At 49.0% G+C, this 27,147-nt stretch overlaps 1 protein-coding gene across 2 annotated transcripts in view; it reads left to right on the top strand.

Moving 5' to 3' along the window:
• PRKCH (protein kinase C eta) overlaps positions 1 to 27,147 on the top strand; it is a 192,360-nt gene that overhangs the window by 69,021 nt on the left and 96,192 nt on the right. For both annotated transcript variants that reach the window (XM_064154879.1, XM_064154813.1), the window contains exons 3-9: positions 8,384 to 8,534; positions 9,982 to 10,016; positions 12,002 to 12,090; positions 15,210 to 15,339; positions 17,081 to 17,208; positions 23,076 to 23,219; positions 23,911 to 24,084. In XM_064154879.1, coding sequence (XP_064010949.1) covers positions 8,384 to 8,534; positions 9,982 to 10,016; positions 12,002 to 12,090; positions 15,210 to 15,339; positions 17,081 to 17,208; positions 23,076 to 23,219; positions 23,911 to 24,084 — 851 coding nt within the window. The remainder of the gene's footprint in view (positions 1 to 8,383; positions 8,535 to 9,981; positions 10,017 to 12,001; positions 12,091 to 15,209; positions 15,340 to 17,080; positions 17,209 to 23,075; positions 23,220 to 23,910; positions 24,085 to 27,147) is intronic.

Here is a 27,147-nt window from a genome sequence, read left to right on the forward strand (position 1 = left end):
AGCATGATTACATTAAGGCTTTTTACATTGCTTTTCGACTGTCTTTGGCTTTCAGAGGGAAATGCTATTGATGTGTGCAGGAGTATAACCCCAGACAACGTCACGTGTAAGGACGTACCCAAGCGACCTTGGCTGTGCTGCCGTCGCGGCAGCGGCTGATAGCACGGCAGCAAGATTGATTTCCAATGGCTGACACCTCACAGGCTTGAACTTTGAGGCAAACCATTACATACTAGTGGTGTTCCCCAAGCATCAGTACTGGGCCCAGTCCTGTTCAATATCTTTATTGATGACCTGGACGAGGGCATTGAGTCCAGCATCAGTAAGTTTGCAGATGATACCAAGCTAGGAGCAGGTGTGGAGCTGTTGGAAGGTAGGAAAGCCCTGTAGAGGGACCTGGCCAGGCTGGATGGGTGGGCAGAGACCAATGGGATGAGATTGAACAAGGCCAAGTGCAGGGTTCTACACTTTGGCCACAACAACCCCAAGCAGCACTACAGGCTGGGGACTGAGTGGCTGGAGAGCAGCCAGGAGGAAAGGGACCTGGGGGTACTGATAGATAGTAAGCTGAAGATGAGCCAGCAGTGTGCCCAGGTGGCCAAGAGAGCCAGTGGCATCCTGGGCTGGCTCAGGAACAGTGTGGCCAGCAGGACAAGGGAGGTTATTCTTCCCCTGTACTCAGCACTGCTCCGGCCACACCTTGAGTGCTGTGTCCAGTTCTGGGCCCCTCAATTCAAGAGAGATGTTGAGGTGCTGGAACATGTCCAGAGAAGGGCAACAAAGCTGGTGAGGGGCCTGGAGCACAAACCCTATGAGGAGAGGTTGAGGGAGCTGGGCCTGTTTAGCCTCGAGAAGAGGAGGCTCAGAGGTGATCTTATTACTGTCTACAACTACCTGAAGGGGCATTGTAGCCAGGTGGGGGGTGGCCTCTTCTCCCAGGCAAGCAGCAATAGAACAAGGGGACACAGTCTCAAGTTGTGCCAGGGTAGGTCTAGGCTGGATGTTAGGAAGAAGTTCTTCCTGCAGCTCTGTTGTGGAGGGGGTTCTCTATGCCTACGCCTATTTGGCAGAGGTGAGAAATTAATTTGAGGCAGTATTAATTTTATACAAAAATGTAATTTATTAAAATTAATATTTACAAACTCTTGCCACCCCCAACCACTGTTTAGTTCTTTTGTGCAAGTTTATGAAAACAATTTAGTCTATAATGTATACAGGAATCTGGTTAATAACTGGCAAAACATTCAATTATAAACTATTCACAGAGAGAGATTTCCTTTCTGGTTTAATGCTGCTTGGGAGCTTATTGCTGTTAGCCCAGCAGAGGGCTGAAACTCTGCTCTAAGGCAGAGGCAACTTATATTACAGAAGAATCAAAGCTTTTCATATGAGTGTGGCTATTAATTATTGATCACCCTCCCAGGGTTGTGTCACAGTATCACAGTATCATCAGGATTGGAAGAGACCTCACAGATCATCAAGTCCAACCCTTTACCACAGAGCTCAAGGCTAGACCATGGCACCAAGTGCCACGTCCAATCCTGCCTTGAACAGCTCCAAGGACGGCGACTCCACCACCTCCCCGGGCAGCCCATTCCAGTGTCCAATGACTCTCTCAGTGAAGAACTTTCTCCTCACCTCCAGCCTAAATCTCCCCTGGCATAGCTTGAGGCTGTGTCCTCTCGTTCTGGTGCTGGCCACCTGAGAGAAGAGAGCAACCTCCTCCTGGCCACAACCACCCCTCAGGTAGTTGTAGACAGCAATAAGGTCTCCCCTGAGCCTCCTCTTCTCCAGGCTAACCAATCCCAGCTCCCTCAGCCTCTCCTCGTAGGGCTGTGCTCAAGGCCTCTCCCCAGCCTCGTCGCCCTTCTCTGGACACGCTCAAGCATCTCAATGTCCCTTCTAAACTGGGGGGCCCAGAACTGAACACAGGACTCAAGGTGTGGTCTAAGCAGTGCAGAGTACAGGGGCAGAATGACCTCCCTGCTCCTGCTGACCACACCATTCCTGATGCAGGCCAGGATGCCACTGTGTCTCTTGGCTACCTGGGCACACTGCTGGCTCATGTTCAGGCAGGTCACAGCCTGTGCCCAGTGTCCAGACTTCCAGGGGCTCTGCCTGTGGACTCTGTGGGGCTGGAATCTTCCCGGCTTGAGAGGGAAATGCTAAATCTTCCCAGTCTCTGGGGTAAACAGGTTTCTCTAACCTTATGTTCTCCTGGCGAGGGACGGTCCCTGCCTCGATGCTGCTGCTTCTTCTGGATACTGCGTCCAGGGACGATCAGCTGGCAGGGCTCCAGGAATAGGAGGAGAATGTCCGTGCTGGCTCTTGGCACGGTCCTCTGCACACAGGTTCAGGCTGTGTGCGAGTGTGCAGACAATCCAGAGGCCTGCTGTCCTGGTCCTCTTACCAGGCAAAGCAGCAGGCATGCAGTGTGCCAGGCTGCTGGGAGATTGAGCTCTGTAGATAGATCAAGATCAGAATCAGGTCCCGATGGTAGTGTAGCTTGCAGATATGCACAGCTGGTCTAGGTTAGGAGGCTATCTGCTCCCATGTATATATAAATGGGTGCAGGCTTGAATGAGCTTCTGCATCTAAAGTGCTCAGTCAGGTTAGCTGCTAATTGAATCAAAGCCTGAGGTTTAAGCCTCAGTGAGCATCAGAGCAATGCAGTGGCTCCCGAGCATGTGGGTATGAGCGGCTGAGTGCTTCAGGTGCTATAGCTGATCCTTGCAGGTGGGTCAGAGAGCTGAATCTGAACAGCTGAATCTGAACACGTGGGGCACCTTTGCACCCCTCTTTATAGACTGTGGGCCAAGATTAATGGCCCTCTTGGCCACCAGTGACCAATCAGGTTGGCAGCAAGCCAAACCCTACCTTAATAGGCAGAAGCTGTTTGCCTGGACTCTCCCAAGTATGGGGATCACATGGGCGGACCCCAGGGATACACAAGTTGGGTGTGTGTTACATAACCCTGTTTACAACCAGGGGTCCTGGCAGGAAAACATGTCCAGGCATGTAGGGGCATAAGGAAGCCTCTGTTCAGGCTGACAGGCCCTCCACAACAAGCTCTTCCTCTTCTCTTACAGCTGTAGTTATGCCACCACTGGAAGGACTTGACTGGAGTTACCCACTGTAATGAAAAAGGGATAGGGGAAGGAAGAGAGGATCTCGTTTTGGGAAGGGCAGGTAGGGCGGTGAGTGAGGCTGCTGAGCTGGGTGAGTGGTGTGCTAGTGCAGGCAGATGTCCTCAGATGACCTGGTGGGTTATTTATTCTCCTCTCCCTCCACGTGAATAGTTTCCACTGCCATAACCACGTGTTAGGCACCAGTGGGGAGGAGGAGGAAAGGATAAGAGGCTTCTTAGTATTTAACTTTGTAGTTACTTTTGCACATAGCCAGGCACAGTAAATGCCCCATAGTTACAGATGTCCAAATTTAAGCATAGATTTGGACAACTCCCTCCCCTGTGTAATTACTTGCCTGTTTTTGGAGCAGTGTTTGGACATTTGAAGCGTTCATGGTGGTTGTTGCTTTACCAGAGATGAGAAGCTTTTAAAAGTCTGGGTCTCCTAAAGCAGTCTGGAGCTGCTTGGTTTTGCAAAGTGCTCTCTGCATGCAGAAGAGGAATAAAATATTCTGTAGGAAGCTGGCCAGAAGGCAGAACATGAGCAGAGAAAATGTCTGTGATGGCTTTGCACCCTCTGACATGAAGAGTGAGAGGCCCAAGGGCCACTGTGTTGGCTGCTCTGTCCACTAGCAGGCTTCAGCTCTGCATTGATGGTTTCTGTATGCAACCTCTCACTCAGAGATGCTGGGAGCTGTTTGGCAGATGGGAGCTGGGGAACTGCCAGCTTTGGTGGTTGAGGAAGCTTGAGGTTGGGAGGAAGGTGGTTTTGGTGGTGATATTTTGGGTTCCCCAGTTTAAGAGGGACAAGGGATCTACTTGAGAGAGTCCATCAGAGGGCTGGGAGGGTGATTAGGGGGCTGAAGGGCTGCCTTATGAGGAGAGGCTGAGAGACCTGGGGCTGTTTAGTCTGGAGCAGAGAAGACTGAGAGAGGATTTAATCAATGTCTATAAATATCTGAGGACTGGGTGTGAGGATGGGGGGGACAGGCTCTGCTCACTTATTTCCTGTGACAGGACAAGGAGCAATGGGTGTAAGTTGCAGCACAAGAGGTTCCATCTCAACACGAGGGGAACTTTTTTAGTGTAAGGGTCCCAGAGCACTGGCACAGGCTCCCCAGAGAGGTTGTGGAGTCTCCTTCTCTGGAGACTTTCAAGGCCTGTCTGGATGCATTCCTGTGTGACCTGAGCTAGACTGCATGGTCCTGCTCTGGCAGGGAGGGTTAGACTTGATCTCTTTGGGTCTCTTCCAACACCTGTGATCCTATGACATGTTCTGCCATTTCAAAATCATATTGGAGGGCTGAACTTGTCTGCTCCATAGTGTGTGAGCACCCAGACCTTCTGAAAGAGAGATTTATTCTGTGGGAGGTGGCTTGTATGTGTAGATCAATTAGATCATGTGATGGATAGTCACCTACCTGTGCCTGAGCCTGAGTTATGTCTGAAATTGTGCTGTGCTCTCCCTCTCCTTTTCACTTACTGTCAGGAAATGGGAAGAGCAGTGTCCAAAAGAGTTAGTTGCATGTGAGAAGTAATCCAGGATGCTGCAAAGTAACACTTAGATTTGCTGTAATGTAATGTGAATGCAAGGATGGGTGAATAACACCTGGAAGAGGCACAGCATCGGTGCAAAGTTGGCAGGTTGATGCTAATGCAGCCAAGAAATGTGGGGAAAAGTAAAATTGGATGAATGTTTTAAATGTGAATGATGCTTTCAGGGAAAAAAAGGACAGAAAACTTGCAGTGTGTGTTTCACTGAAAAGTGGATCTCTAGGATGTGCTGTGTAAGATGTTGGTGGCTGAAGAATGGAAGATGGAGGCCAAGCACAGCTCAAAGGAGAGGGCTCAGGCCTGGTCATGGTTGTGACCCAGCAATGCAGGCAGCATGGAGATTTCAGCCATTAAAAAGCAAGTGTGCCCAGGTGAGCAGGAGAGCCAATGGCATCCTGGCCTGGCTCAGGAACAGTGTGGCCAGCAGGACAAGGGAGGTTATTCTGCCCCTGTACTCAGCACTGATCAGGCCACATCTTGAGTGCTGTGTCCAGTTCTGGGCTCCTCAATTCGAGAGAGATGTTCAGGTGCTGGAACATGTCCAGAGAAGGGCAGCAAGGCTGGTGAGGGGCCTGGAGCACAGCCCTGTGAGGAGAGGCTGAGGGAGCTGGGGGTGTGCAGCCTGCAGAAGAGGAGGCTGAGGGCAGAGCTCATTGCTGTCTACAACTCCCTGAAGGGAGGCTGTAGCCAGGTGGGGTTGGGCTCTTCTGCCAGGCAGGCAGAGAACAAGGGTACAGAGTCTCAAGTTATGCCGGGGGAGGTCTAGGCTGGATGTTGTTAGGAAGTTGTTGTCAGAGAGAGTGATTGGCATTGGAATGGGCTGCCCAGGGAGGTGGTGGAGGCACTGTCCCTGGAGGTGTTGAAGCAAAGCCTGTCTGAGGCACTTAGTGCCATGGTCTGGTTGATTCGTTAGGGCTGGGTGCTAGGTTGGACTGGATGATGTTGGAGGTCTCTTCCAACCTGATTGATTCTATGATTCTACTTGCAAGAAGCTTGGACTTAGCAAAGCCACTGACTCTTGATCTTTCTTACAGGGAAGAGGCATGAACTGGTGGACTTCTTTAAGTTCCTCTTGCCCATGATAGATAACAAAGCTGGTGTAATTGTGCAATGCTGTTTAAGTGCTTAGAAACAATCTTGAACCTCACTTCTGGAAATCAAAATGACATTTCACATGTGGGAAAGAGGGAAATTATCTCCCAGCTGCAGAGTTCCTCTGTCTTGCTGATGTGTTTCTGGTTGCCCATTGGCAGAGGCAGGATGCTGAACTAGCTGGACCGATGTTCTGATTTAGTCTGGTAATTCCTGTTGCCTTCTGAGTTGTTGCTGGCTCCAGGGAGAATGAAGCATGTGTTTAAGCCCTTCCCTAGAAAGGCAGGCTTTTCTGTGCCTGCCTCTCTGCCCAGCTGCTTGAAGTCCTGCACTGTAGAAGGCAGGTTTGTGTTAAGTGCTGGAATCATCCCTACCACATCCTTTTCTGTGTCTTCATGGGGGAAAATCCTAATTTATGACATGCACTTCCATGCTGAAAATAAATATGAGCTGTCTTAAAGTCCAGCTGTGCTCTGTGTTGCAGTTGTGCCATTGGGTAGGAGGTTTCCATCGGTGCTTCTGGAGGGGACACATCAGCAAAGGGCTGGGAGGCAAAAAAAAAAATCCCTTCAGCTTTATGGCTGGGGTTTAATTCTAAACCTGTACTGCAAGAGTGCTGAGAGCAATACCTTGTGTGGCTCGCAGCCCTTTGAAGTGGCTGGGTTTAGTACTGAGAGGATTGGCTCTTAGGAAGAGGAGCGGCAAACATGCCTGTGATGTGGGACTGGCATTGCCAGCCTTGACAGCTTTTTCACGGGTTTGTGTTTTGTTTTGGGGGTTTTGTTTGTTTGGGATTGTTTTGTTTCCTCCCTCCCCACCCTCAAGTGATTAATCAGTGAAGCTAACTGAAAGCAGGGAAATGCTCAGTCTCCTTTTTGTGTGTAAATGAAGTGGGATGCTAGCAGCTGTGTTTGGGTACCGCTACCGATCCGTTGCTCCAGGATCATCAGATGGGTGGGAGGTTTGCAGACCGCCGGTGCCTTCCTGTGCCGTGGCTGCGCAGAGCGCTTGGCGATGGCTGGCGTTTGCCTTGGTACCAGCCTAGGCTCAAGCCCAGGGCTGCACACCTTGGGGCACAGTCACCTGTAGCAGACTCCAGTTTGTGTCTCCTAAATGCTCTTCTGCAGGGCCTTTGCAAAGTCAACCAACTTGAAAACTGCAAATTTCGGTTTGCTCTTCTGAGGCAAGTGTGCCCCAGATGAGGCTTTGATCTGGGAAGCTCAGCTTGTGCCTGACCTCGTCTGTACAGATAGTAGGCTGAAGATGAGCCAGCAGTGTGCCCAGGTGGCCCAGGTCGGGCCACACCTTGAGTGCTGAGTCCAGTTCTGGGCCCCTCAATTCAAGAGAGATGTTGAGGTGCTGGAAGGTGTCCAGAGAAGGGCAACAAAGCTGGTGAGGGGCCTGGAACACAAACCCTATCAGGAGAGGCTGAGGGAGCTGGGGTTGTTTAGGCTGGAGAAGGGGAGGCTCAGGAGTGACCTCATTGCTGTCTACAACTACTTGAAGGGAGGCTGTAGCCAGGTGGGGGGTGGCCTCTTCTCCCAGGCAACCACCAATAGAACAAGGGGACACAGTCTCAAGTTGTGACAGAGGAGATCTAAGCTGGCTGTTAGGAGGAAGTTGTTGTCAGAGAGAGAGCTTGGCATTGGAATGGGCTGCCCAGGGAGGTGGTGGAGGCACCGTCCCTGGGGGTGTTCAAGCAAAGCCTGGCTGAGGCACTTAGTGCCATGATCTAGATGACTGGCTAGGGCTGGGTGCTAGGTTGGACTGGATGATGTTGGAGGTCTCTTCCAACCTGATTGATTGTATGACTCTGTGATTCAATTTCTCTGCAGGACAAAGGGCTGAGCTGCTCCACCAAGGACAGATGCCAGCAGTAATTTCACAGGAGCCTCCTCTTTAGATGACAGATGCTATATAAGGCAGCATCTGAAGGATACTGATGCCTGCTTAAATGTAGTTTGTAGCAATGGTCCAAATTCTTCTTAATGTTGAAGCAAAGCCTGGCTGAGGTACTTAGTGCCATAGGCTAATTGATTGGAAAGGGCTGGGTACTAGGTTGACCTGGATGATCTTGGAGGTCTCTTCCAACCTGATTGATTCTAAGATTCTATGAAAGGAGGAAAGGCAGGGAGGAGAAGAGAAGAGGGTCAGTCAGGCACTGCCTTTTAGGCTATGATACCGTAACACAGAGTAGCTAACGGTATTACAACATCCCAGGACAAGCAGGTCCATCCCCCTGGGATGCCATCTGTGTCCCTTTGGTTTTGTTAAGGGAGACCCAGGATCCCTCAAACTACCACACAAAGATGTAATTGTGGCCTTTTAAAAGCATTTTGCATTAGCAAAAGAATCATAGAACCAACCAGGTTGGAAGAGACCTCCGAGCTCATCCAGTCCAACCTAGCATCCAGCCCTGTCCAATCAACCAGACCATGGCACTAAGTGCCTCAGCCAGGCTTTGCTTCAACACCTCCAGGGATGGCGACTCCACCACCTCCCTGGGCAGCCCATTCCCATGCCAATCACTCTCTCTGCAGAACAGAGCAGGAGTAACAGCTGTGTGTGACAATGTTCTGTTGTCTCTGTTTTTGCTTGCCTTCTGCCCAGGCACCCTCCCGAGGGATCGGGTGTTCAAGAACCTGACTCGGAAGCGGCAGCGGGCGATGCGAAGGCGAGTGCACCAGGTGAACGGGCACAAGTTCATGGCCACCTACCTGCGCCAGCCTACCTACTGCTCACACTGCAGGGAGTTCATCTGGTAAGAACAGCTCAAACGTGTTGCTCTGCAGCTTCCCATCCCTTCATCTTTTGGGGACCAACGTGCTGGCCTCCATCGTGAAGCAGTCACCCAGCACCTTAGCAAGGGCCACCAATGGGATTCCTCTTGCCTGTCAGGCTTAGCTGTGTACAATGGTGCTGCAAAGTGGAGTTGGCTTCAGAGAGGCCAGAGGTGTTGTGTATCCTGGATGTTGAAAACAAACTGGGATGGTGTGGAGATGGGGCAATGCCCCTCACTTGTAAACATTGGTGTTATTCTGACAAAGTAACTCAAGCAGTTTGAGGAAACAGCTCTGGTATTAGCAGTGTGCAATTGCAGCCCAGAAAGCCAACCAGATCCTGGGCTGCAGCAGGAGAAGTGTGGCCAGCAGGGCCAGGGAGGTGATTCTCCACCTCTATTCTGCTCTGGTGAGATCCCACCTGGACTACTGCATCCAGTTCTGGAGCCCCTATTCCAAGAAGGATGTGGAGATGCTGGAGTGTGTCCAGAGCAGGGCCAGGAGGATGCTCAGAGGGCTGCAGTAGCTCTGCTGTGAGGACAGACTGAAAGAGTTGGGGCTGTGTAGTCTGGCGAAGAGGAGGCTCCCAGGTGACCTTCTTGTGGCCTTCCAGGATCTGAAGGGGGCTACAAAAAGGCTGGGGAGGGACTTTTTAGGCTCTCAAGGAGTGCCAGGACTGGGGGGAATGCAGCAAAGCTGGAGGTGGGGAGATTGAGACTGGATGTGAGGAGGAAGTTGTTGAGCATGAGAGTGGTGAGAGCCTGGAATGGGTTGCCCAGGGAGGTGGTTGAGGCCCCATGGCTGGAGGTGTTTAAGGCCAGGCTGGATGAGGCTGTGGGCAGCCTGCTCTAGGGCAGGGTGTCCCTGGCCATGGCAGGGTGGTTGGAACTGGCTGATCCTTGTGGTCCCTTCCAGCCCTGACTGATTCTATGATAACTCGAGTGTGGCTTTGAGATGACACTGAGAAAAAAGCAGATGCTTGAAAGACTCCTGAGAACAGAGAAGCCATCAGGGGTGTGAGATGTGGGGTGATGCATGTGGGAGAGTATGCAGAGCAGGGAGAAAAACTTAGAAATGGCTCAAAAGAGCAGGGAGTGGGAGACATAATAGCAGGGTGTGGGCTGCTGGGATCAGGTTAATGAGTGCTGTGTGTGTTGTAATCAAGTGATGCATTTCAGAAACTATAGTGAGGTGGAATATGGGGAATAAGGTGCACGTTGACAGCCTGCCCTGGGAGCTCTGGCCCTTGCGGTGCTTTGTTACACTCTCACATCCTGTGCTGAATTGCACCATTATTTGCCCAGCAGGGAAGTTTTGCCCCAGGCATCTAATTTGGGATCCTCTTGCATTCTGACTCTTTATTCTGTGAAAGATCTGCAAGGCTGGCTTGCTGATGTCTAACTTATGTTCCTGTTTTGTTTTCGACAGGGGTGTGTTTGGGAAGCAGGGATACCAGTGCCAAGGTAAGGTGCTCTTCTCCCTCATGGTGTGGGTGTGGGACGTGCTGTTTTGGGAGCACTTTCCCATCGTGCTGGGACATCCTGCAGTTAAAACTCTGAAGTCACAGCTCCTCTTCCTCTCTAGCCAGCTGAAACTCTGCATTTGAGCAGCTGTCAGGCTAACAGTTTGCTTGCATACTGGAGCAACCACCTACGTTCATGCAGACACCTCAAGGTCTGACTGCTGTTTCATCCTGTGCAGACTCATTGAGTGGATGCAACGTCCAGCTAGGCTTGGTCCCTTCAGGACACTATTCAGCTGGTACTGGGACAGAGAGTGCTGTACTGAAATTGCCACCCTCTTCCTTTCTCTCCATGGGATGTCCAACAAAGTGAAATTAGGAATGTAACTTCAAAGGGCAGCCTTGTGGGCTGGTGCAGCATTGTTGTCTGAATGCTTGTTTTGGCTCAGTGACTGCATAGATGTAAGTGGTGCTCATTTGCACTTAATTATTGTTCTGCCTTTCCTTCTTTCTGAGCTAAGATGACAGAATAACTTCTGAGGTGCCCAGAAATTCAGCAGAGCCTTTTCCTGCAGCCTGTTTCTTGTGCAACCTAGTAGGGCACTGGTGTCCTCCTATGAAAGGAAGCTACATGTAAACAAAATTAATGTACTGCATGAAATTTCTGGGTGGCAGTGAATGTTGTTGATACTCTTTCATGAGTGCAAGCTCAGGTCAGCAGCAAACAGAACAGCATTGGGACCCTGCAGCACATCTGCAACTTGCATTTTCCCCTACGTTACGCAGACAGTAGCTATAGTCCTTAGTGGTGTCTTCAGTGCCCATGGGGTTATGGACTGAAGGAATCCGAGTTCATTCCAGCCATTCAGACCTGGGGAGAGTCCAGCTCTGCTTTAGGACTGATTAGCCAGTTTGAAAAGGCCTAGCTAATTAACCTAGACATAGCACCATTCTACTGCAGTTACCCAGTTTCCCAGGCACTGAGCCTCAGTGTCAAACTAACCTGGCCAGGATGTACAAGTTGTGCCAGGGGAGGTCTAGGCTGGATGTTAGGAGGAAGCTATTCACAAGAGAGAGTGATTTGCATTGGAGTGAGCTGCCCAGGGAGGTGGTAGAGTCTCCATCCCTGGAGGTGCTCAAGAAAAGCCTGGCTGAGGCACTTAATGCCATGGTCTAGTTGATTGGACAGGGCTGGGTGCTGGTTGAACTGGATGATCTTGGAGGTCTCTTCCAACCTGGTTGATTCTGTGATTCTATACTTGGATAACCAGAGTAAGAAGCACTGAGAGGTAGTGATGGCTTTGAGTATCTTAGACCTGCATTCTTTAAAGTTGTTTGTGGATATTGTGTGAAATACTCTCCTCTGGATAGTGATTTCAATTAGTTTATCTGAGAAGTTTCACTGTTGTTTTTTGTGCATCACCCATATTTGATATAGGCAGAATTTCTCATGGAGTGGGTGGGAGATACATAGAATCAACCAGGTTGGAAGACACCTCCAAGATCATCCAGTCCAACCTGGCACCCATCCCTAGCCAATCAACTAGACCATGGCACTAAGTGCCTCAGCCAGGCTTTGCTTCAACACCTCCAGGGACGTTGCCTCCATCACCTCCCTGGGCAGCCCATTCCAATGCCAAGCACTCTCTCTGCCAATAGCTTCCTCCTAACATCCAGCCTAGACCTCCCCCACCTCGACTTGAGACTCTGTCCCCTTGTTCTGTTGCTGTTTGCCTGGCAGAAGAGACCAACCCCACCTGGCTACAGCCTCCCTTCAGGGAGTTGTAGACAGTAATGAGATCACCCCTGAGCCTCCAGAACTGGACAGAGTACTCAAGATCTGGTGGGAGATTTTGGAAATTCCAAGCTGCTGATTATTTTTCACACATTTACTGTACTCTTTGAGCCTTGGAGAGCCTGGATAGAGGATTGATGTGGTCTGTGTCTTTCACAAACTCTTTTCAGCATGCCTCTCTTATTTCCTAGTATGCACCTGTGTCGTACACAAGCGTTGCCACCACCTGATTGTTACAGCTTGCACATGCCAAAACAATGCTAACAAGACTGATCTCAAGGTAAAGTCACGTTGGTTGTCTTGATTTCATCATAATTTGTGACTCTTCAGGGTTGCCTGGGTTGCTGGGGGTTTTTGTGTAACACAGTTTGTTCTGTGTTATCTTTATTCATGGATTTAAAAGCGAGAGCGATATGCGGCATGGCTTTTGTGCATGCCCCTCTTCTGCTTGTTGTTCACACAGCAATAACTGGTTGTATTAGCACATAGTTTAGGAAGGCAGAGTGCCTTCAGTGGAAGACATCAAGAAAGAGCAGATTCACTGTCTTGCTTGGTATTTTTTTTGCATGATTAAAATCATAGATTAGAATCACAGAATCAGTCAGAGTTGGAAGGGACCACAAGGATCATCTAGCTCCAACCCCCCTGCCATGGGCAGGGACACCCTACCCTAGAGCAGGCTGCACACAGCCTCATCCAGCCTGGCCTTAAACACCTCCAGCCATGGGGCCTCAACCACCTCCCTGGGCAACCCAGTCCAGCCTCTCACCACTCACACGCTGAACAACTTCCTCCGCATGTCCACTCTGAATCTCCCCACCTCCAGCTTTGCTCCATTCCCCTTAGTCCTGTCACTCCCTGAAAGCCTCAAAAGTCCCTCCCCAGCTTTTTTGTAGCCCCCTTCAGATCCTGGAAGGCCACAAGAAGGTCACCTTGGAGCTTCCTCTTCTCCAGACTGAACAGCCCAAATGTGTTGTCATCAGAATTTGGTGCCTGGTTCTTAATGTGCATTTTTCTGACTTCCAAGTTGAACCACAGGTCTTTCATGCCTTTTTGTTTGTGGTAAAGTGTCCATTTAGTCACTACTCCACACTTTCACTCTATGAAATCATTTATGTTGTCATAAAATCCCTTGCATAACTTTTGTTTCTGAAGGTTTTCTTTCTTGCTAGTTTTGGCTGTATTTAACAGTAGTCGCATCTCCACCTAAAACTGCTTTGTGCCTTGCACATCTTGTTTCTGTAACTGGAAGTTGGTTTGTGATGGTTTGGGTGTTATCCCTCCCCCCACACACTTAAGAAAATCCCCCAGACTGGACTTAGCCAAGCTGGAAATTGAAGAATGAAGCTTTATATTCACAGTTCAGCACAATACACAAGCAGGTATTTACAATATCTACAGCTAGAGACAGACATAGACAAGGTAAAAAGTAATGCAGAAACACAGCAGCCCTCCCAGAAACCAGAGTCCCCAGGAGGGGCTCCCAACCACCTTTCCACCTTGTTCTCACACCTCTACCTTACCCCAGGCTTTGCCTTATGTTCCAGGTGAGCTTGGAGGGTTGGCCAGAGAGGGTAGGAAGCAGATGGAGTAGTCACACAGACAGCAGGTTAGGATAGAGAGTGAGAAGTGCAGCCCCAAAGACAGAGCGCAAACAACTGCATTATCTGTGTTTGTGTTCTTGTTCTTATCCATCTCAGCAAGCCTATGAGTGCAGCAGACATCACCATTTTTAACTTTTCACAGCCTATCATCTAATTCTTCTCACCCAAATATCCCAGCTGGGCTCAAACTAGCACATTTTAATGAAAAGTCAGTTAAAATATTTTGAACTGGGAGGTAGTTCTCTGTGCCATGCTCTGCACAAACCTTTCCCAGGCAGATAGGCAATTACCTTTGCTCCTTACTTCTTGGCTCTGATTTGCTGAGTAGATGTCTTAAAATGATCCTTTACCAGGTGAAACAAACTGCTCAAGGCTAAAGTTAAATGGTGAGTCTTCTTGCCCCTCCTTTAGGGTTGTGAAGGGTTTATAGCACCTCTTAGCTACTTTAAAGGGAGACAAAAGTGAGGAGACATCACTCACTTTAAACCTGTTGTTCATGTGGCATCTCTGACATTGAAGTGATCAATTCCTCCTCCCTCCTGCGTGTTGAAAGACAAAATGGGAAGTAATGAAGAAGTTCAGTGGGGGATGGGCTTCATCAGCTAATCCAGGGTTCCTAGGGTGAGATCTGAATGCTTCAGTTTAAAAAGAGCAAGGTTAAAGGGTATGAAAGCAAGCAATAAAGTGAAATCTGGGCCTCAAATGGAAGGCTGTTAACAACAAGGGTGGGAAGAGTAATGAGGAATTTGGGAGAAACTGGGAAAACTGTTCTATATTAAAACAAAATCAAACAGCTTGACCTAAAGTTGACTGTTTGTACATACTATGGGGGCTACTGCTGTGAAAGCTGGTTAAAGTGCTATAGCTTATGTCCTTTCTTTGTGGCACTGCAGTGTGATAGGTTTGTGATGAGATAATCCACATGCCCAATTCTAACTTGGTTTAAAGGATTTAAAATTGGCTGGGCAGCTCTTCTTTAAAATCTGGTTTGTCAGGTTGTTGAGCCTGCCCAGCAAGGAAACCAGAGCAGGCCTGGAGCAGGTGTGGTAGATTCATAGAATCAACCAGGTTGGAGGAGACCTCCAAGATCATCCAGTCCAACCTAGCACCCAGCCCTAGCCAGTCAACCAGACCATGGCACTAAGTGCCTCAGCCAGGCTTTTCTTCAACACCTCCAGGGATGGTGACTCCTCCACCTCTCTGGTCAGCCCATTCCAATGGGAAATCACTTTCTCTGTGAAGAACTTCCTCCTAACATCCAGCCTATACTTCCCCTGGCACAACTTCAGACTGTGTCCCCTTGTTCTATTGCTGGTTGCCTGGCAGAAGAGGCCAACCCTCACCTGGCTACAGCCTCCCTTCAGGTAGTTGTAGACAGCAATGAGGTCACCCCTGAGCCTCCTCTTCAGTAGGCTAAACACCCCCAGCTCCCTCAGCCTCTCCTCATAGGTTTGTGTTCACTTGCACTAAACAGAGTCACAGAATCATAGAATCAACCAGGTTGGAAGAGACCTCCAAGATCATCCAGTCCAACCTAGCACCCAGCCCTATCCAATCAACCAGACCATGGCACTAAGTGCCTCATCCAATCTTTTCTTGAAGACCCCCAGGGACGGTGCCTCCACCACCTCCCTGGGCAGCCCATTCCAATGGGAAATCAGAGGTGACCTGTTGGGACAACTTCAGAGTTAAAATGGGTTTCATAGTTGTGCACTTAAATGCCTGCATGGAAATGAGCATCAGCTCGCTGATGTGTATTTGAATTTAACTATGTGCTTTTCTTTTGGCGTTTTAGGTGACTGAGCAGAGGTTTGGAATCAACATTCCTCATAAGTTCAGCGTCCACAACTACAAAGTCCCAACTTTCTGTGACCACTGCGGGTCCTTGCTCTGGGGAATCATGCGCCAGGGGCTGCAGTGCAAAAGTGAGCAGCTGCTAACTTTGGCCTTTGCACAAAACACTTGTGTTTTGAGACTCTTGATGGGGGGCTTTATTTGTGCAACCTTCAAGAGAAAGCTGAGTGAGGAATGTTCATCTTTGAAAGAGTTAAAAAAAATTACTTATCTGCTTTTTAATTTCTGACCTCCAGAAGGGCTCTGCTCTGCATTCTGCAGTGAGTGTTTAACTCATAGAGTGGTTTAGGTTGGAAGGGACCTCAGAGATCATCCAGTTCCAACCTCCTGCCATAGGCAGGGACACCTCCCACTAGAACAGGTTGCTCGAGGCCTCATCCAACCTGGCTTTGAACACCTCCAGGAAGGGAGCAGCCACAGCCTCCCTGGGCAACCTGTGCCAGTGTCTCACCACCCTCACTGGAAAGAACTTCTTCCTAACATCTAGGAATCTCCCCTCTTCCACTTTAAACCCTTTACCCCTCATCCTGTCATTACAAGACCTTGTCAATAGTCCCTCCCCAGCCTTCCTGTAGGTGTCCTTCAGATACTGGTAGGCTACTACAAGGTCTCCTTGGAGCCTTCTCTTCTCCAGGCTGAAGAGTCCCAACTTTTCTCAGCCTGTCCTCATAGCAGAGCTGCTGCAGCCCACTGAGCATCTTCATGGCCCTCCTCTGGACTCACTCTAACAGTTCCAAGTCCTCCTTGTGTTGAGGGCTCCAGAACTGCACACAGTACTCCAGGTGGGGTCTGAGGAGAGCAGAGTAAAGGGGCAGAATCCCCTCCCTTGCCCTGCTGGCCACACTGCTCTTGCTGCAGCCCAGCACACATTTGCTGTCTGGGCTGCACTCACACTGCAGGCTCATGTTGAGCTTTTCATCACCCCAGACCGCCAGGTCCTTTTCCTCAGGGTTGCTCTCAGCCATTCCCCATCCAGCCTGTAGCTGTGCTTGGGATTGTGCCAACCCAGGTGCAGGACCTTACACTCAGCCTCGTTGAATTTCATGAGACTGGCCTGGACTCACCTCTCCAGCTTGTCCAGGTTCCTCTGGACAGCATCCCTGCCCTCTAGCAACTCGCTTTATTGAGTATATTCTTGGGTACCTCTGCTTTCTGCATTCAGTTTTCCCTTTACCTGAAGGTTTTTCATCCCCTAATAAGATAATGCAGTGAAAAGACATCTGAGGGGAAAGGAGAGTCTTTGCTTTAGGGTGCCTACCCTGTCTGCTCAGGTTGTTAATTGATGACAAAGCATGTTCTGGTGTTAGGTGTTTGTTTCAGTGATCCAGACTCTAAAATTCTGCATCGTTCTCCCTTTGCCTTCCTCTCCCACAAGAGGGAGTGTGCACACCCATGAGCGGGGGGACAAAAGGCTTTCGTTTCTCATTGGGCAATATGTCTTTAAAATTCAACACCTGCCAATACAGGGGAAGTTTGCTGGGAATTCTGTGGCGTTGTTAATGCTCATTTTATCTGCTGGAATAGCTGTAAGGGTATTCATAAACCTGGCAAGCAGGTGTTTGTGAGCAACTTTAGGCAATGTGACACCCTGCATAGAAAATTTGGGGGTATACTCCTGATTTTCAGAGGTTTATTCTCTTATGAGAGTCTTAATTTTATTTCTGATGGAATCAGTGGCAAAAATCCCTTGAATTTAAAGACACAGAGAAGATCCAGATGAATGTATTGCTAAATTCTCTCTCTGCAGTAGCTCCAAGTTACTCTAATGGTTCTTTTGCTTTTACTTTGCATCCCTACCACCCCCCCTGTCAGTCTGTAAAATGAATGTGCACATTCGATGCCAAGCAAACGTTGCACCCAACTGTGGGGTGAACTCAGCGGAGCTTGCTAAGACCTTGGCCTGCATGGGACTGCAACCAGGCAGCATCTCCCCCAATGCGGTGAGTCTGCGTTTTTCTCTCTCTCCTTTTCTATTTTCTCTTTTCTTCCTTTCTTTTTTTGCTTTCCTTTCCTTCTGCCCTTTCCTTTCCTTTCCTTCTGCCCTTTCCTTTCCTTTCCTTCTGCCCTTTCCTTTCCTTTCCTTCTGCCCTTTCCTTTCCTTTCCTTCTGCCCTTTCCTTTCCTTTCCTTCTGCCCTTTCCTTTCCTTCTGCCCTTTCCTTTCCTTTCCTTCTGCCCTTTCCTTTCCTTTCCTTCTGCCCTTTCCTTTCCTTTCCGTTCCTTTCCTTCTGCCCTTTCCGTTCCTTTCCTTCTGCCCTTTCCGTTCCTTTCCTTCTGCCCTTTCCTTTCCTTTCCTTCTGCCCTTTCCATTCCTTCTGCCCTTTCCTTTCCTTCTGCCCTTTCCTTTCCTTCTGCCCTTTCCTTTCCTTCTGCCCTTTCCTTTCCTTTCCTTCTGCCCTTTCCTTTCCTTCTGCCCTTTCCTTTCCATTCCTTCTGCCCTTTCCTTTCCATTCCTTCTGCCCTTTCCTTTCCATTCCTTCTGCCCTTTCCTTTCCTTTCCTCCTGCCCTTTCCTCCTGCCCTTTCCTCCTGCCCTTTCCTCCTGCCCTTTCCTCCTGCCCTTTCCTCCTGCCCTTTCCTCCTGCCCTTTCCTCCTGCCCTTTCCTCCTGCCCTTTCCTCCTGCCCTTTCCTCCTGCCCTTTCCTCCTGCCCTTTCCTCCTGCCCTTTCCTCCTGCCCTTTCCTCCTGCCCTTTCCTCCTGCCCTTTCCTCCTGCCCTTTCCTCCTGCCCTTTCCTCCTGCCCTTTCCTCCTGCCCTTTCCTCCTGCCCTTTCCTCCTGCCCTTTCCTCCTGCCCTTTCCTCCTGCCCTTTCCTCCTGCCCTTTCCTCCTGCCCTTTCCTCCTGCCCTTTCCTCCTGCCCTTTCCTCCTGCCCTTTCCTCCTGCCCTTTCCTCCTGCCCTTTCCTCCTGCCCTTTCCCTCTCCTTTCCCTCTCCTTTCCCTCTCCTTTCCCTCTCCTTTCCCTCTCCTTTCCCTCTCCTTTCCCTCTCCTTTCCCTCTCCTTTCCCTCTCCTTTCCCTCTCCTTTCCCTCTCCTTTCCCTCTCCTTTCCCTCTCCTTTCCCTCTCCTTTCCCTCTCCTTTCCCTCTCCTTTCCCTCTCCTTTCCTCTTGTATTTAAAACTTCCACAACCGACTGATTTTATGGGTACAGGAGAAGTCAGAGACTTCAGCTACGACACATGACATTGGATGATGGACTGCATGAATAGGTTGTTACTGTTTGTGGCTTGTGGCAAAGACTTTACCTGGAAAGTGGATCTTACATCTGAGTTTAACCTGATTGAGGCTTTGGTCTATAGGTGTTGCTTTCTTTTCTGTTTCTGCTTTGTATGGCTCCAGTGACTGACATGAATCAGAGAAGAATAAAACCTCAACCCAGTTGGTAGTCAGTTTATGCTGTACCTTTTTGTTACCTTTCCTGTGTACACAAATGTCTGTGTATGTAGCTTGGAGTAGGGCATCAGAAGAGCTCAGCAAGGGGCCTAGGTCCTCTCCTCTGCCTTGTCTCTGTTTTTCTGAGTAATTCTGAGGAAACCATGTAACCTTTTGCTACACTTCATAGAATCAGCCAGGTTGGAAGAGAGCTTCAGGATCATCCAGTCCAACCTATCACTCAGCCCTAAGCAATCAACTAGACCATGGCACTAAGTGCCTCATCCAGTCTTTTGTTGAACACCTTCAGGGACGGTGCCTCCACCACCTCCCTGGGCAGCCCATTCCAATGACAAATTGCTCTCTACCTGGGGTTCCCCCAGGTAAAATGTGTACTCCTTGTCAGCACAGGTCTTTACTATCTGAAGCAGGATCTCAGGGGGCTTTTTGTCAGGATTGGGGCATACATGTCCAATTTCTGGTTGTCAGTACTTATGAGCATCTTAAAAATCCCAACTGTTGTATATCTCACTCTGTTTAGAGTGTATAGAATATCTTGTAAGAGTTTGAGTAAAAATGCCCATGAGGAGTAATGGAAATCAGAGCTGTCACTTGCTAACAAGTTTTCATCATTTTTCCTTCATGAGCAGCTTTGAAAAGTGAATTTGCCTCTGTCCCAGGTTAGGATGGATCCCTGCCCTGGTAGAATAAACTCTCTAAAACATGGATTTTTTGGAAAGTCAGGGAAAAATGAAATTGTATTTTTTGTAGCTTAAATATAACAGTATAAGGAGAATACACTACTAGAGGAATGTGATGACTTCAAGATGGGGGAAGGGGTCAAGCATTGTCAAACCAGTGAAACCATCAGCAGCAGGGGAAAATAGCAGCAGGCACAGCTGAAGTGGCAGAAGCAGCAAGGGGAAGGTCCAAGCTGTGCTTCCAGACATAAAGCTCTTGATGCTCCAGTGACATATTAACTTATCCATTCATAGAATCAACTAGGTTGGAAGAGACCTCCAAGATCATCCAGTCCAACCTAGCACCCAGCCCTATCCAATCAACCAGACCATGGCACTAAGTGCCTCATCCAGGCTTTTCTTGAAGACCCCCAGGGACGGTGCCTCCACCACCTCCCTGGGCAGCCCATTCCAGTGCCAATCACTCTCTCTGTGAAGAACTTCTTCCTAATATCCAGCCTATACCTACCCTGGCACAACTTGAGACTGTGTCCCCTTGTTCTATTGCTGGTTGCCTGGGAGAAGAGGCCACCCCCCACCTGGCTACAATGCCCCTTCAGGTAGTTGTAGACAGTAATAAGATCACCCCTGAGCCTCCTCTTCTCCAGGCTAAACAGGCCCAGCTCCCTCAGCCTCTCCTCATAGGATTTGTGCTCCAGGCCCCTCACCAGCTTTGTTGCCCTTCTGTGGACACCTTCCAGCACCTCAACATCTCTCTTGAATTGAGGAGCCCAGAACTGGACACAGCACTCAAGGTGTGGCCTGTGCAGTGCTGAGTACAGGGGCAGAATAACCTCCCTTGTCCTACTGGCCACACTGCTCCTGAGCCAGGCCAGGATGCCATTGGCTCTCTTGGCCACCTGGGCACACTGCTGGCTCATCTTCAGCTTACTCTCTATCAGTACCCTCAGGTCCCTTTCTTCCTGGCTGCTCTCCAGCCACTCAGTCCCCAGCTTGTTGCCATTATCTGGCCTATCCCTAGAATGTTCACCTCTCCACTCAGCTGCTACTTCTAAGTTTCTTTGTTCTGAATATTTTTGTGTCTGAGCTAGAACTCTATCTCAAATGACCACAGCCTGAAACCACAATAGCCCATAATAAAATGTTGGTATAGGTTTTATTGTTATTTGATGTGATGGTTTGGGTGCTACCTGCCCCCCCCCCGCCCCCCACTTGAGAAAATCACCCAGACTAGACTTAGCAGCTGGAAATTAAAGAATGAAGCTTTATATTTAGAGCTTAGCACAATATCCATGCAGGTATTTACAATATCTACAGCTGTAGACAGACATAGACAAGGTAAAAAGGTAATACAGAAACACAACAGCCCTCCCTGAAACCAGAGTCCCCAGAAAGGGCTCCCAACCACCCTTCCATCTCCTTTCCACCCCTCTACCTTATCCCTGACTTTGCCTTACGTTCATGGTGAGTTTGGAGAGTCAGACAGGGGGGTTAGGAAGCAGAGAGATTAGTTAGATAGCAGGTTAGGGAGAGAAGTTCATGCAGTGAGAGCCCAAAAGAGAGAGCAACTCTGTTATCTATATTTATGTTCTTGTTCTTACCCATCTCAGCAAGCCTATGAGTGCAGCAGCCATCAGCGTTGTTTCCTTTTCACAGCCTAGCATCTAATTCTTCTCACCAAAATATCCCAGCTAGGCTCAAACTAGCACATTTGACCAAAAAGAAACTATTAAAACCCAAAACATATTTGCCAGACCAGGTAAATCTTGTGTAGTTTGGGTAGCATTCTGAAGTAAAATGAGCTGAATCAGCCTAGGCTGCTCGTGAGGCTGCGCTGTCACTCGATCAGCAAGCGAAGCTCTTAGCTCTCCATGCTCCAGCATTTCAGGAGGACAATTAGCCTGGGAGTTGCAGGAAAACACAAGTCCCACACTCCCTTCTCAGTTCTGTACAAATCAACACTCCTCACTGTTTGTTTGCATAATCTGCACATCAAAAGGAGACTGAAGCATGAAAATTAAAGATCTGTGCTGGGTGCTTAACAATCTCTTCTCGTTATTTGTGAGCTGGAGGTGCTAGGTAAGTGTTCAGACTGTGCTGTAAGCTTAAGCCTGCAGTGAGTTTTGCTGGGTGCTGTCCTGAAGGTTCTTCATTCTTTCCTCATAGTTGGGGTTGCCATTTCTGTGGCAGTCAGACAAGCCTTCTGTGCAGGAGGAATCTTGCCTTACACCAATCTAGTCACAAGGTGGAGCTCAAGAAGTCTGTCTGAGCTTGTTCAGGCTGATAAAAAGCTTTCATGGTTTGTTTTACTGTGTCCAGTTCTGGGCTCCTCAATTCAAGAGAGATGTTGAGGTGCTGGAATGTGTCCAGAGAAGGGCAACAAAGCTGGTGAGGGGCCTGGAGCAGAGCCCTGTGAGGAGAGGCTAAGGGAGCTGGGGGTGTGCAGCCTGCAGAAGAGGAGGCTCAGGGCAGACCTCATTGCTGTCTGCAACTACCTGAAGGGAGGCTGTAGCCAGGTGGGGATTGGTCTTCCAGACAACAAGCAAGAGAAGAAGGAGACACAGTCTCAAGTTGTGGTGGGGGAGTTCTAGACTGGATGTTAGGAGGAAGTTGTTGTCAGAGATTGGCATTGGAATGGGCTGCCCAGGGAGGTGGTGGAGTTGCCTTCTGTGGAGGTGTTGAAGCAAAGCCTGGCTGAGGCACTTAGTGCCATGGTCTAGATGACTGGATAGGGCTGGGTGCTAGGTTGGACTGGGTGATGTTGGAGGTCTCTTCCAACCTCATTGATTGATTCTGTGTATGTGTACCCACACAAGAGCTGTGAACAAAGGGCACTGGAAGCTAAGGTGACATTTGTGTGCTGCAGAAACAGAAACTAAAAACCTGCTACTTCTGGTACAGTTCCTCCAAGTGCAGACACTTCACTGCTGACATGGGAATGAACAACCAAACAGCCTTCCATGATTTGGGACAAGGAGCAATGGGTGTAAGTTGCAGCAAAAGAAGTTCCAACCCAACACAAGGGGGAACTTCTTTACTGTAAGGGTCCCAGAGCACTGGAACAGGCTCCCCAGAGAGGTTGTGGAATCTCCTTCTCTGGAGACTTTGAAGGCCTGTCTGGATGTGTTCCTCTGTGATCTGTGCTTGATTATGTGGTCCTGCTCTGGCAGGGGGGTTGGACTCAATGATCTCCTTGGGTCCTTTCCCACTCCTAACATCCTGTGATCAAATTTGCAGCCTAGCCATGGGAAAGAAAAATATTGTGAAGTTTAGGTCCCACTGAACTGGGCTTTGAGTAGGAGTCTTAAAATCAGATAGAAACCTAAGGAATTCAGGCAAAGTCTGCTCAGGTTCTAGATCTCACCAGGATTATGCAGCTGTCCTTGCTCAGATATTAGATAGGAGGCTTGGATTTCTACAGTCACTGCCTTATTTTTCTGAGGAATGAAGATGGAAAAAGGCAGGCTTAGGTCTGCTGGGCAGTGAGTTTAACGCTTAAAACAGTCACGTCAGGAACTGGTATTGAAGTCTCAACATAGTTCTGTGCAGTGCTGAGGTTGGTTGGTTACACACAGCAGCTATGCCGGGTGGTGGTACCATTGTGCTTCCTCTTCCAGTGGTCATGCAGTACATCTGCACAGGTCCTAAATGCTCAGCTTTGATAGGTTGACTACTTGTGTACACCTCTGAGGCAAAGCATTGTTTCTATGTGTACTGATGCTTGCTTTTTTCTCCACAGAAACTGGTGTCAAGATCTACTTTGAGACATCAGGGAAAAGGCAGCCTGAAAGATGGCAACAACATTAGCGAAAGTTCAGCAAGCAAACTTGGGATTAAAGACTTAACCTTCCTTCGTGTGTTGGGGAAAGGCAGTTTTGGAAAGGTGAGAGTTATTCATGGCTCTTTTGGGGAAAACCAAATTCTTTATTTAAGAAACTCCAAGACAGATGAAGTTCTTTCATAATGTAGCACACAGACTGTCCAGTGGAGCATGCCTGGTTGGACAGAGAGCGTGGAGACAAGGCAAGCTGACAGCAAAATGAAGATTGGCTATTGCAAAAAAGGTTAGCAACCAAAGGAACAGCTGCATGCCAGGGCCCATGCCAGAAATTGCAAGCCTGTGCACTGGCACTCATTTGGGCAGCATTTCTTGGAGCATGTAAAGACTACTCCTCCTCTAAAGGAAACAAGGCAGTGGTTAAAAAAGCAATGAGATGGCTGTTTCATTTCTGTGTTGCCACAAAGCCAGCGTGAGATGGTGTAGTTGAATTTGATAACTGAGAAGGTAAGTGGGATGGATGGCACTGTTCAAGGGGTTTGTCCTGGTACAATGGATGAGCTTTGACCAGCCAGCCTATGCCAGATACTGGAGCAATGTGTGTGGGTGTTTCTGTCTAGAGAAGTCTGCTGTAGACAGTAGTGTATGCGTCATTGCTTCTACACCGATGCCCATACTAACAGGCTGACTCACTTGCTTCCACAAGCCTGGTCATGAGATAAATGACCTTTATAGTGTGAGAAGGTGTGAGACTGATGGCTCAGCCCTTAGGATTCACCCTTCACCTGTGCTTTAGGTGATGCTTGCCAAGATGAAAGAGAGTGGGCAGCTTTATGCAGTGAAGGTGTTGAAGAAGGATGTCATTCTCCAAGATGATGATGTCGAATGTACCATGACTGAGAAACGCATCCTTTCCTTAGCAAGAAACCACCCATTCCTCACCAAGCTCTACTGTTGCTTCCAGACTCCTGTAAGTATAGCCCAGGTATATAAACTCTGGTTGGCATGTTCAGAACAGAGGCACCCTCCTATGTATTCTATCTCCACCTTAGACCCAGGAGAAACCTCTCTGCTCAAGGGTGAACTTCTAACATCTGACAGTCTCCTGGGCGTTTGGCAAACAAAATCCTGGCTTGCTCTAAGTTCCCTAATAAAACTGTAATAGCAGGGAAGTCTTTGCTTTGTGTCTTCCCTGGAAACATCTCTGTGCCATTGCATGGTTCCAAATGCATATGTGCAACTGCCTACAGATCTGTGGTATCCTCTAGCTGCTGGCATCTCAGGCTCTGTTGTCTCGCTAGCTGAACAGGACTGTATTTGCATTGAATCAACTGCGTTACTTGCAAGTGGGAGTAACCTCCTACTCAAAACTGGGTTTACAGGAAAGGATCTTAGTGACATGGATGGACACTGAGATCCATATACACTTGTGTGTGTATGTGGAGGACTGCAGATGTGCTGCGTGTCTAGTGTGTGCATGCGGGTGGGAGCTTGTTGCTGATGTGAGCGGTGGAGGGAGGAGTGGCTGTGACGGAGTCAGGATACAGATTTTAAAGTCCCTGAACTAAGCTAGGACTAAAACATTTTCTACAGTGTAGCTCTTCCAAACTGTCTGGGATCCTTTCCAGTTGCTTTTTCTTCATTGCTAAATGGTAATGGAGCTTGTTTTGCTCTGGGAAGAGGCAGGAGAAACTTGCTTCACTCCTCCTACGTAAACTCAAAATACTGAATTAAGAAAAAAAGGCAGACAAATGCATCCTGCCACCCACCCATTCCTCTTCCCACTAGGGTGATGCAACAGCCAGCTAATGGAGTGTGAGTTGTGCTCATTTAGGGTGGAGCCTTTGGGTAGACTCATGCAGCAGAAATGAGGTGGTTTGCTTGGGCTTTTCTTGCGTGTATTCAGCTTGTGTGGTTCACAGAGCAGCTGCGCTGTACAGCAGAAACAAAACTTGCAACTCACTGTGTTACTGGTAGCCAGGGAAGCTTTTCATTGTATGAAGACACGAGGCCCACATTTGAATCATAGCATCAACCAGGTTGGAAGAGACCTCCAAGACCATCCAGTCCAACCTAGTACCCAGCCCTGTCCACTCAACGAGACCATATCACTAAGTGCCTCAGCCAGGCTTTGCTTCAACACCTCCAGGGACAGAGACTCCACCACCTCCCTGGGCAGCCCATTCCAATGCCAATCACTCTCTCTATGAAGAACTTCCTCCTAACATCCAGTCTATACTTCCCCCTGCACGACTTGAGACTGTGTCCCCTTGTTCTCTTGCTGGTTGCCTGGGAGAAGAGGCCAACCCCACCTGGCTGCAGCCTCCCTTCAGGTAGTTGTAGACAGCAATGAGGTCACCCCTGAGCCTTCTCTTCTGCAGGCTGCGCACCCCCAGCTCCTTCAGCCTTCCCTCATAGGGTTTGTGTTTCAGGCCTTTCATCAGCTTCGTTGCCCTTCTCTGGACACCTTTCAGCACCTCAACATCTCTCTTGAATTGAGGGGCCCAGAACTGGACTCAGCACTCAAGGTGTGGCCTGAGCAGTGCTGAGTACAGGGGAAGTATAACCTCCCTCGTCCTACTTAATGTCTTTCCTGAAGTTCTCATGTAAAGTACCAATGCTGTCCAGTCTTCTTGAGGTCAGACACACGATAGCAGTGGGTTTCACCACTTGTTGCTGTGCTCTTTCTTATGGCTTTTCTTACTGAATTGCAGAATGGATGTAAAAATATCAAGTGTGCTTCTGGTCTCTGCAGAGTATTTCCCATGAACTTAAAGAGGATTTAAGGTTGCTGTACTAATACTGTCCATCATTTAAAAAAGAGAAATGCAATCTGCTTTAGGTGCAGGCCAGGTCTTCTGGGCTGATGAAACAATTGCAGAGTCCCTTGCAAAGGGGGGAAAAAAGGGAAGAACTCAGCTTGTTTTAGACCAACAAATGGAAAGCAAAAAGCAAATCTGATTGATGTTTACAGACGTCAAACAGTGAGGAGGGAAACTAAGCTGTCAAAATGCTGGCTAGGAGTAAATGATACAGTTAGAGTGGAGGTGAAAAGGGGTTGCTAAACAGTAAAGCAGCCCAGAATGAGGAATTTCTGGAACAGCTTGTCACTGGGTGGGAGTTGAGGGAAGAAGCCCTTCAACCCTTCTTGCCCTGAATGCAAAGCTGGTCAGTCTCTGGAAGGGTGCCAAGAGAATGGTGATTGCCATAGCAGGACACTACTATTTCTAGTCTTTTCCAGGTTTCTCATTTACTTAAATCCAACTTTGTTTCGTCATAGGCATTGGCAGTAACAGAAAACCACTTCCTTCCAATAACACCCAAAACCAGGATAGGAAAAGTTAACAAAAGGAAAAGTAGATTTCAGGCTAATGTGGTTCATCACATGTGGTATTCCCCAAGGATCAGTGCTGGACCCAGTCCTGTTCAGTATCTTTATTGATGATGTGGATGAGGGGATTGAGTCCAGACTCTGTAAGTCTGCAGATGACACCAAGCTAGGAGCAGGTGTGGACCTCTTGGAGGGTAGGAGAGCCCTGCAGAGGGACCTGGCCAGGCTGGATGGGTGGGCAGAGGTCAGTGGGATGAGATTTAACAAGGGTAAGTGCAGGGTTCCATAATTTGGCCACGACAACCCCAAGCAGCACTACAAGCTGGGGACAGAGTGGCTGGAGAGCAGCCAGGCTGAAAGGGACCTGGGGGTACTGATAGAGAGTAGCTGAACATTAGTCAGCAGTGTGCCCAGGTGGGCAGCAAAGCCAATGGCATCCAGGCCTGGCTCAGGAACAGTGTGGCCAGTAGGACAAGGGAGGTTATTCTTCCCCTGTACTCAGCACTGGTCAGGCCACACCTTGAGTGCTGTGTCCAGTTCTGGGCTCCTCAGTTCAAGAGAGATGTTGAGGTGCTGGAAGGTGTCCAGAGAAGGGCAACAAAGCTGGTGAGGGGCCTGGAGCAGAGCCCTGTGAGGAGAGGCTGAGGGAGTTGAGGGTGTTTATGCTGGAGAAGAGGAAGCTCAGGGGTGACCTCCTTGCTG

This window comes from Pogoniulus pusillus, chromosome 1 (assembly GCF_015220805.1).
Source record: "Pogoniulus pusillus isolate bPogPus1 chromosome 1, bPogPus1.pri, whole genome shotgun sequence".
Taxonomy (NCBI): domain Eukaryota; kingdom Metazoa; phylum Chordata; class Aves; order Piciformes; family Lybiidae; genus Pogoniulus; species Pogoniulus pusillus.